Raw genomic sequence first — 11,057 nt, 5'->3', positions numbered from 1 at the left:
AACTCTTTCAGTGGTATTGTCCAATATACTTTATTGTTAAAAGTATATTTATTCCAATAAATCAATGTATTTTTATTTTTATAGTTTTTGAGTTGTCTGTAAGTAAAAAGTGTGAATATTTTCGTAACTTACTTTTTTATGTGATAACATTTATTTTATTGGACTTCCAACATAAATTGATTTAGCAAAACTCAGTTGAAAGGTTTATATCAGACCTAAAACGTCAGGCCCCGCCCACCTGCATGCAGCTGTGGAAGAACAAGCCCAGACACGTCTCTTCACGGAGCCCAAGGAAACACTTTACCGGACTCATGTAAGTGACAATTTATATTGTTAAAAGTCAGTATTTGCCAGGATTGAAATGTATACATTTTCAAAAGCATGGCTCAGCGTTATATTTAGTTTGCTACTTTTCCCGCTGACCGCCATTTTGAATGTGCCCTTACCTCCAACAGCTCATTAACTTCAACCAAACATTGTTTATAGCTGTGCAGTTTATAATTAGCGTTTTCTTTGCGTGGTAGTTTAATATTTTATTCTTCAGTTTATAAGCAGCCAGATTAAAGCTGCTTCACTAGCTTGCATTAAAAGTTGCTAGCAGCTAGCTAGGTATACTTGACAGAGCTATCTGAAGCCCCCTCAGACCTGTTGTCCATGCACACTCTTAGGCAAAACGCTACTCTTGTAAGAATAACACTCATTGTGTAAGTCTCAATCTCAACATTCCCCCCCCCGAAAAAATTTCACCAGTAGTCACCATTTAAAGGGTCATTTTTCAAAATGTTCTTCCGTGGGGGCATGTCCCCGGACCCCCCTACTGTTGCTAGGTTACCAACTTAGACCCCCGCGGCTACAAAAACATCTAGAGGAAACACTGCAATTGAGTATATTAGGGTGTAAAAAAAACGATATAAAGGGCTCTCATTAGGCTTATATATCCAAGAGGTTAGACATGAACCATAACTTGTCTTTTTTTCTCTCTCTCTCTACAATGACAGATGGGATGGCCCTGTAAGTTGTGCAGCACTGTAGTACCAACCAAGAGTGATTTTTTAAAGCATTACAGACTGCACCATGGGACCTTTGGACACAGCCATGCCTTCCCTTGCTTTCATATAGGTTGCCCATGCATGCCCTTTTAAATGCTGGAGTTCCCTTCACTCTCATCTGTCAAGATACCACCCAGAAGTCAAATTCCTCAACTCACCTCAAGTAAGTCCTTCATTCACCTGCCCTCTGTGTAAAAGGACTGTGCCAGGAGCATCAATGATATGATGGCCAGAACGTATACAGTTGGAGAAGACAGGAAGTTGTTGCCAAGTCTCCTGCTGGGGTGGCAGAATTTAAGGAAAGATGGCCTCCCCTCTTCGAACCATTCCAGGTAAATGATTTATCATTCTATTTTTCCTGACCAAGTTTCCATTGTGACTTGGACAGGAAATACTAGACTCACTTTTTGCCTGAAAATGCATACTTAAACCCTTAATATCAGTAACGGTCAACATTTGCTGTTTTACAGATTAATGAAGAGTTGCAAAGGTGCACTGCTGTTCCACTGGAATCAACATTTATGTCCCAGCTGGACAGGTACACTCCGAAACTCCTGGAGCTCTTCAGTGCAAAAGGAGGAGTGACTGGTCAGCGCATCAAGAACTTGTTGATGGAACTGATACAGGTGGGTTAAAAGTGGTTTAAAAGTTTAAAACTGAATATGTAATCATGCTCTAATAACGGTATCACAGATTTGGAGTAAAATTGCCAACAAAATTAATTTATTTATTCTTCTTCTATTAACTCTAGGACCCAAGTGCCTCTGCAGTGATGAAGAGAGATGTGACTCTGAGATGCCTCATAGAGTACACGGGAGAGAGTGGACAGGAGCTAATCTCTGACTACTGTGTAAGTATTGTTTAAAAGCAGGTTTGGATCAGTCTGATGTACAAGCTTGGTGGTTCAATTCAGGTTTTTTATATGCCAATAAAAAGCATGTGGCTGGAAATGCATCTATTGTACCAAGTTTAATGTACAAGATCTCAAATTAGAATTCAAAAGTTTTCAAAATGGTCTTCACAAAAGTAATCATTATCTGGATTAAATCACACAAGTTATATTAAATATAAAATTAGATGTTTGTTTTTTTAAATTACTGTTTTTGTATCTGAAAGGGAACTGCAGAGACCACTGTTCATGAGGACCTGGAAATGAAGAATATGAGCATCTACATCTGTCGTGAGCCAAATGCAGTAGGAATCATCATTGAGGGAGTACCAGTCCTTACTCATCTTGGAAACCTGGCCAAAGCATGCTGCCTACTTCTGGGGTTGACGTATGCACTTAATCTGGAGTATCCATCCAAACTTTCCAAAACATTTGAGGTGTTTCAAAGACTTTTTGTGGGACTCGACACCAGGGATGATACTCGAAACCGGTTTTCCCGGTTGTTTGATAAGAAAAGAACCGAGTCCTCGGACTCGAATCCCTTTTTGAGAACCGGTACCCGTTATCGAGACCACTATAGTAAAGGAAAAGAGTTGATTCTTTATTCGAATCCCGTCCCGACCAGAAATGCTCCGTGGGACATCACAAGAAATGATGTCATGTAGCTCAGTCGTTAGGAGCAGATAGCGAAAGCAGGAAAACAATGGACGGGAAAAAGCGCTCCAAGGTGTAATAAAGTTCAAAACAAAAGCTATAATCCATCGAATAACTTTACTGAGAGATTTTAGCAGGGTAAAACACATGACGAACACTTTTACGACCAACCGGAAACATAGCAACCAGGCTAGCAACGCACCTCCTTTACGGCAGCTGTCGCAACGTTCTTAAAACAACCGCAGCACATACATATATATACAACATATCTCCCTTTTTTAACTTTTGTTTTTCTTTCCTTGTAAACTAAACAAAATCACACTGTAGATGTGTTGTCTGTCTAATTATAAATAATGCAGACGAGGCGTGTTGGCTGAGTTCTTGACGTTTACTTTCACAGCGTGGCAACATGCAACACTTTTCGGGGCTACCGCGCATGTTCGTAACTCCCGTTGCATGCTGGGTAGTGTAGTTGTTATATTCTCTAGCTCATAACATTTTTCCCCCTATAAAGAAATAATGTTAACTCAATAAAGTGTATTTCTTTTTTTAGCTTTAACTTTTCATTTTTTAGCATTGTAACCACATTTGCAAACAACTTTTCTCTTCATAGAATTGTCTTTCAATAAAGAAATAAAGTGCAAAAATGTCAAAGCATCATAACAAACGGTTATGTCAAATAGCAGCAGAAGTGCACTTTTTGGAGAGCTGTATTATTTTCAGTTTTGTGCCCAAGGGACTGATTTTATTTAACACTATATTATTATTTATACACCTATAGTGATCACAGAGACAGGTTGTTTTTGTGTTACTGTATATATTTGTTTTTCTGAAAAATCCCACTTAATATACTTTGGGTAACAACAGTCAATATTTATTTATTTTATTTTATTTTTTTAGGTGGGTAACAGTCAATATTTATTTATTTATTAGATTTTATTTTTTTATTATACAATAAAAGTGAGCTTTTGTTAAACCAAATATTGTGTGGTTTTTTCCATATACAGCAACCTATCTGGACTCGATAAGAGAATCGATAAGGAATCGGTTCGATAAGAGGATTCGATAATAGGCTCGAACTCGATAATTCCTTGTCAAACATCATCCCTACTCGACACACTGCGCCCAAAACCAACCCCCAAATTCATGACTCTCAAAAACAAGCTTCTAGCTTAGGCAGTGAGCCATGACTGGCAGCTTGCACTTTTGAACAGCTATTTTCTTGTCTGTTCAAAATCATTATACATTGTTCATTGAGTGGAATTCTTCACAATGTTGTAACGGTTTGTCCTGTTCAGGTTTTATACAAAGCTCCAGGTCATCGTTTCTGGTGTGTGTAAATTAAGTTTTTTTTTATGTTTTATACACACCAAATTGCCCCACTGTGAAGCTCCAGCTGGTCAGAAGGAGGGATCTGTGAGTTGTTTAAGTTAAAATGTTTCAAAATATACACACTGAAAGACACTATGGTGAAGGTGTTCTGCTTGTGAATTGTTACAGAAGTACAGATAATCTTATTGTTAAATTGTTTTAGCAAGAAACTACTGTGAATGTTCAAAGTAAAACTTGAGATGCTGAGGTCATGCATTCTTTTATGCACTAAATAAGTGAAGTGAATTACATTTATATAGCGCTTTTTCTCAAGTGACTCAAAGCGCTTTACATAGTGAAAGCCAATATCTAAGTTACATTTTAAACCAGTGTGGGTGGCACTGGGAGCAGGTGGGTAAAGTGTCTTGCCCAAGGACACAACGGCAGTGACTGGGATGGCGGAAGCGGGGATCGAACCTGCAACCCTCAAGTTGCTGGCACGGCCGCTCTACCGACCGAGCTATACCATATACTGATGTTCTTGACTGTTAATACTCTCCAGCTTATTGACACGGTTTGGATATGGCTTGTGAAAATGTTTTAATAATATGTATACGGTTAAAAAAAGAAAACTACTGTGAAGGTGTTCTATACAGCACTTTAAAAAGTTGAGGTCATGCATTCTATGCACTAAATATGGATGTTGACTGTTCATACTGTCCAGCTCATTGCCACTGTTTTTATATGGTAATGATTTAATAAAGGTTGGAATTTGATTTGTCTTGATTTTTTTATTATTATTCTAAGTAATTATTTTAAGCAGTTTCCATTTTCAAAACAAAGAAAGGGTAAGTTGGTCAAAATTAATAAAATTGAGTACAACAATTATTTTTTCATTTAAATGTTACTTATTTTAATTAAGTCTTGTGTGTTTATTATGCTGATGTTTTTTACATTGATTTTACTCAATTTGTTGGCTTTTTCTGTAAACGCAACTTAATCTTTTTGCATAAATCGAAATGCATATTAAGTTCTACTTACTCAAAATACCAATTAGTTGACTAAACTAACAACAATTGCTTGGAAAATGTTGCCTTATTTTTATTGAGTTAGATCTAGGCAACAGTTTTTACAGTGAATGACAATTCTGTCTCTCTCAACAGAATTTCTCGGACTTGTTTGTCTTCTATGCCACATACAATCTGGTCCCTTATCATAGAGTCCTTCAGTGTAGCAAAGTTGCATGTTTGTGCTTTCAGCCTCAAATCAGTCACAAAACTGTCAAAACTTTCTCCATGAGCTTGCACTCTTGAAGGGAACACATATCTCTCATTGTTCTTGGGAGAGCAATGAGCATCAAACTTCTCAATGACAACATCCAACTTGTTTTTGTCATCTGGATTGTCAAACACAAAAGTGTTGCAAACTTCAATGGCATGTGGGCCTGCTATTGTAAGCAGTAACGCGACCTTCCTTGCATCCGGCTCATCCTGCAGTCCCATAGCCGCCATGTACAGTTGGAACTGCTGCTTGAAGGTGCGCCAATGGGTGAGGGCGGACCTACGTCACTTCCGCTTACCAATCCCCTAGCGACCGGGAATTCGTTGAAAACAAACCAGCTCACAGCGAACACAGCATTGACAGAAAAAGCATTTAACGAGCGTTGTGGCTTGGAAGTCGGCGTTAAATCCTTCATTTACGCATTTTTACTTATTCGCATATCGTGTGAAAAAACGAAAATGTATTATTTGCGCCAGACTCGTCTCAGTGAACTTTAAAGCTTCTCAGGCTTAGCTTAGCTTGCTAGTTAGCTTAGCCTGCGCGCTACTAAGAAAGAGACGCGGAAGTTATCAACAACAAGATCAAGTGTTAGTGTATAAAATATTGAGAGATTTGAGGGCTACATGTATTGAATGGCAACATGAAAATTATAGGGTTTATTGTTTTTTAAAAACCCAACTGTTAAGTGCAAATTTAAACGAAACCGGTTTTCGAAAATAGCTAGCTAGGCTATAGACTATATAGTATATTACTTACATAACTTAATCCTCTTCTTCCCGGATGGGAAATAAGGCTTCGACGACTCGACGCCATTCATCTCGCTGCTGTGCTCGTCTCTGTGCCTCGCCCCATGTAAGCTTAATCTCTTTCAGCTCCCCTTCAACTGTTCTTCGCCAGGTGTTCTTTGGCCGCCCTGGCTTACGTTTTCCCGGTGGTGTCCATCTTAACGCTGCCTTTGGTATCCTCTCGTTGTCGGGTTTTCGAAAATAGCTAGCTAGGCTATAGACTATATACCGCATGTTATTTTTGTACAACAACAACTTCAGCTGTCAAACATTATAAGGTACAAATTCAACAAGTACAACATTAGCACGGACGGTATAGCCAAGTTGTGGTTAAGAAGGTGGATTTTTGTTCCTTATATTTACCAGAAACGAAGTGATCCGAACACACGACCCAGGACTTTGGGGGACTCCAGTGAGAACCGTCCTCGTTTTCCCAGTGTAAAGCTGCGAGCCATTTGTCTCGTCTCTGTGGGCTTTTATCACGCTCTGGCAGAACAAAATACAACCTTTGTTTTCCCTGTTTCCAGTTGTGGTTAGCACAACCAAAAACAACACAGTTTTTCGGCATTTTGGAGGCAGAATGACGGGTTTAACCAGCGTAGGTCGACAGGTTAAAGAGTAATGGCAACGGTATGTTTTCAACGCCAGTCTGGTTGCTATGGCTCGAAGAACCCGTATGTAGCTCAGTTGCCCGGATGTCAGCCCTCACCCATACATTTCCACTCAGCTTCAGCTATTTAGGTAGGCTGACCATACGTCCTCTTTTCCCCGGACATGTCCTCAAATGTCCGGCATTTTGAATTAGGGTTGCGTGTCTTTTCATTGTACGTCCAGGGTTTGTCACGGCCAGGGCGCATTCCAATGCGCCCTCATCTGTTCATCCTGACGAACGCACCTCGGAACACGCCCACGGCCGTGGCGCACATCCAGGGACGCGCGTCTCCGCCCTGCAGCTGCCACCAGCTGCAATCATTTACCGGCAATCGGCACACTTGCCTGTAAGGAAGGAGCTGCCTACATAATAAATATTTGTATATATTGCCCTCTGGTCGTCACCTCCCTTAGTCCAACTACAACAGGGTAACTTAAACAAAACAAACTGAAGGTGTGCGCACGCAGAACAATTTGTGAGGGAGGGGCAGAGACACAGAGCGAGAGAGCTAGTGAGTGAATTCAGAGACCATACTTGCCAACCTTCCCGTTTTTAGCGGAAGACTCCCGGTATTCAGCGCCTCTCCCGATAACCTCCCGGCAGACAAGAGACAGACAAACACGCCGAAACGTAAATGCAATTTCACGGAGGATTTGCGAAAAAAGTATTCGTGTTTTTGTTCTGGCCGTGACACATGGGAAGCAGAATGCAGCGTGTGCAAAGCAGGAACGTACGTATCTGTGGCAAATAAAGGGGCTAAAGATCTACAAGCCCATATTGACACTAAAAAGCACAAAACAGCTGTGCGGGGCGAGAGCTCGTCTACTAAATTGACAGAGTACTTTGTGCGACCTGGAAAAGGAGAAGACGTTGTAAACGCAGCAGAGGGTGTTTTAGCATTCCACACAGTCAAACACCATAACAGTTACAAGTCGATGGATTGCACCAGTGCTTTGCTGAAAAAAGCATTCCCAGACTCAGACACGGCAAAAAAAGTTTTCAAGTGCACGCACCAAAACAGAGGCGATTGTCAACAGTGTTATAGCGCCCCACAGCATCGACATTGCGCTAGAGGCGCTCAAAGAAATAAAGTACTGTGGCATCGCTACAGATGGGAGTAACCATGGTGCAGTGAAAATATTCCCAATCATAATCCAGTATTTTGACTGGAAGAAAGGTGGTGTACAATCAACATTGCTTGAGGTCAAAGACACACCTAATGAGACAGCGGACACCATTGCAAACTTGTTGATTGAAACACTGAGAAAAAATAATTTGTCAGAAAAAATGTATAGCATTTACTGGTGACAACTGCAACACAAACTTCGGAGGAATCAGACGTGATGAAGGGGGGAAGAATGTGTATGCAAATTTGAAAAAGCTGCTCCAGAATAAGACGCTGATGGGTTGGGTTGCCCAGCACACATAATGAACAATTGTGTCCATCATGGTGCAGACACACTTGATATTGAAATTGAGAATATCATGTTCAAAATCTACCAGTACTTCCACATTTACACTGTGCGCACTGAGAGTTTGAAGGAGTACTGTGACTTTGTAGATGTTGAATACAGAAAGCTCCTTTCCCACAGCAAGACACGATGGCTGTCATTATTCCCTGGAATCGAGAGGCTGCTGCAGATGTTTCCAGCATTAAAGGGATATTTTATGTCACAGGAAAAAACACCTGTAATGATCAAGAGGTTTTTTGAAAATGAATTCAGTGAAATTTACCTCTGGCACATGCATTCACTCATGTGTGTGTTCCACTCACCCATTAAAGAAATGGAAGAGGAAAATAAATCCATTGTTGAAGTGCGTAACATCTTGCAGAGAGTCCACACAACACTTGAGGAACGGCAGAGAAACAACTTCATGTCCCTGAAAGTTAAGGGACTCCTGGCACAGAAGCGCACAGATGGGCATGGAAAAGAATGTGAACAGTTCTATGCTGATGTGCAGGGTCTCTACAGTGCATGCCTGCAGTATCTCCAGAAGTGGATGACACCCATGGAAGAATTCACCCCATTCATGTGGATGGATCTGAGTCAGACACCTAGTTGGAATGATGTGGAAGCCTGCATCAAGTACCTTGGAGAAAAGGGGGTGCCAATTGATGATGCCAAGTGTTTTGATCAGGTCACCAATCTCAAGAAATTCACTGAGAGTAGCAACAGTGATGGAGAGTTCAATGGCCTGCAAGTGCACCAGAAGTGGTGCAAATATTGTGAGAAGGCCAAAAGCATTGCATGTTACTCAGAGCTGCTGAAGATTGCACAGTTTGTCTTTGCCCTTCCTTCTCACAATGCAAATGTTGAGAGGGTTTTCTCACTGATGCAGAGCCAGTGGACCAAGGAAAAGAGCAGGTTGTCTGTTGAGTCATTGAAAGGGCTTCTGTTTGTACAATACAACTTCAAAGAAACATCCTGCACGGACTTCCATGCTTATTTGATGAGCAACCGGAAACTGCTGGGGAAAATAAGCTCTACAGCTAAATATGCATGGGCAAACAAGGAAGGCCAGGGAGACGAGGATGAAGACCCGGGAGATGAGGAGGAAAACCAAGGACATAAGGCCAAGACGACTAAATAAAAAGAAACGCAATACACTACTTCTCCTTTTTTTTGTTTTAAATGTTGACTCTGCATTATTTTTTTTATTTTTTTTACAGAAGCCTAAAATAATTGGCTCAGAAATGCTACCTCTGTTTTTGTTGTTTTAACTGATTTGTGAAATACTCTTCACCTATGGTGTATTCTCTGAAAACATTTGTTTTCGTTTAAAATGTTTTGAGGCATTATTTATATTTTTTTACATTAGAATGGTACACTAGACTGAGAAGAGACATTTTAAAGAATGGGCTGTTACCTGTTTTTAAAAAAATATATAATTAACCTGTTTTGAGGCATTATTTATGTTTATATGATATACAAGAGGTTATTTTGAATATTGCTACCTCTGTACTTTTTCTAAAACTGTGAATGTTACAGAATATAAGTGTGACTTATTTTGTTATATTGTCAACAGAGGAGAAAAAATGCTTCATTTAAATAAATTTATATTATTTATAAAGCAAGTTCAAGTATCATTGGCAAATTTTCCCCTAGCCCCGGCCTTGGCACGCATATATGTGTCCTCTTTTTGGGATTTCAGAATATGGTCAGCCTAATTTAGGTGGCTTCAAATCCATGTCGCTTTCCACAATACACCACTTCACTCTTCGTTTACTCCTGGTACCATGTTATGTTATTGTTTTAAATAACACATCGTTGGATGACTTGTAGAAGTGTCTTTTAATCACGATCACATATCACCAACGCTACTTCAACACTCGTGCATACAAGGTGTGTTCCTCTCTAAAGAGTCCTACCTGACACATACTATATATTGGTTCCTAGTCATTTGTAGACTCTTACTACCACCATGTGGTCAAACACTATCATTACACCCGGGTCTTGGCTTTGACAGCCGTGCTCTACATCAGTGGTCCCCAACCACCGGTCCGTGGATCGATTGGTACCGGGCCGCACAAGAAATTAAAAAAATAAAATTTAAAAAATGTATTTTTATTTTTTTATTAAATCCACATAAAAAACACAAGATACACTTACAATTAGTGCACCAACCCAAAAAAACTCCCTCCCCCATTTACACTCATTCACACAAAAGGGTAGTTTCTTTCTGTTATTAATATTCTGCTTCCTACACTATATATCAATATATATCAATACAGTCTGCAGAGATACAGTCCGTAAGCACACATAATTGTATTTTTTTATGACAAAAAAATAAATAAAATCAAGGATAATAAATGATACAGAGGGAGGTCTCTAACAGCCTACAATGAAGAGAGCTTGGCCATGGCAGAATTCAAGCTGCAGGGCAAGGAGTTTGAAGTGCCTTAATGAACTCATATGGTGAATATCTTGGAGAAAGCACACCATCACTTGAAGTAAATAGTAGTATTTCAGTTTGAGCACATCATTAAATAGTTAGTTTGACATTTGCATGTAGACTGGAGTAGTTCAGGCAATACATGGGCAATAAGATGGGATGTTGGTATGTGACAGGAAGGAGGAATATAAAACTGCTTCGGCTTCTCCAAGTTAGGAGTGCCACATTTTTTGGACTTGACCTCCTCCAGGAACTGCAGTTCTGTATGACCACGCTCGCTTGTAATAAAGCAACTTTTTGTCCAGTCAAGCGTCTCTGACCTCATTTTTGATCCAGCCGCACTGCCGTGTCGCCCTTCTGTCCGGACCAGGATGACAAGACCAGAAATACACGTCAAGTTCAAATTGTTTAGTGATTGACAATAAGATAACAAGAAATGTCTTTTTTAAATATATGGCCACTCCTCCACCTTTTCCAGGACGATGGCATGGGAAGACATTATATGCATTAATAGCAACGTCCTTGTCAGAGACTGCTTTACT

The 11,057-nt window shown here is 40.1% G+C and overlaps 1 protein-coding gene across 2 annotated transcripts; it reads left to right on the top strand.

The window, feature by feature from the left end:
- Positions 1-230: 230 nt before the first annotated feature.
- LOC133630496 (uncharacterized) lies at positions 231-4,661 on the top strand. Of its 2 annotated transcripts, XM_062022109.1 has the most exons (7): positions 253-313; positions 999-1,011; positions 1,120-1,297; positions 1,333-1,381; positions 1,520-1,675; positions 1,801-1,899; positions 2,166-4,661. In XM_062022109.1, exons 3-7 carry the CDS (start codon positions 1,272-1,274, stop codon positions 2,601-2,603), a joined length of 768 nt encoding a protein of 255 aa, XP_061878093.1. In that variant the 5' UTR covers positions 253-313; positions 999-1,011; positions 1,120-1,271; the 3' UTR covers positions 2,604-4,661. The 2 variants fall into 2 exon arrangements, with proteins under 2 accessions (XP_061878092.1, XP_061878093.1); XM_062022108.1 differs by having other exon boundaries at positions 231-313; positions 999-1,297.
- Positions 4,662-11,057: the final 6,396 nt, after the last annotated feature.

Source organism: Entelurus aequoreus, linkage group LG15, assembly GCF_033978785.1.
Source record: "Entelurus aequoreus isolate RoL-2023_Sb linkage group LG15, RoL_Eaeq_v1.1, whole genome shotgun sequence".
In the NCBI taxonomy this organism is placed as follows: Eukaryota; Metazoa; Chordata; class Actinopteri; order Syngnathiformes; family Syngnathidae; genus Entelurus; species Entelurus aequoreus.
The sequence above is the reverse complement of the archived record's forward strand: the minus strand, read 5'-3'. Positions and strand labels throughout refer to the sequence as shown.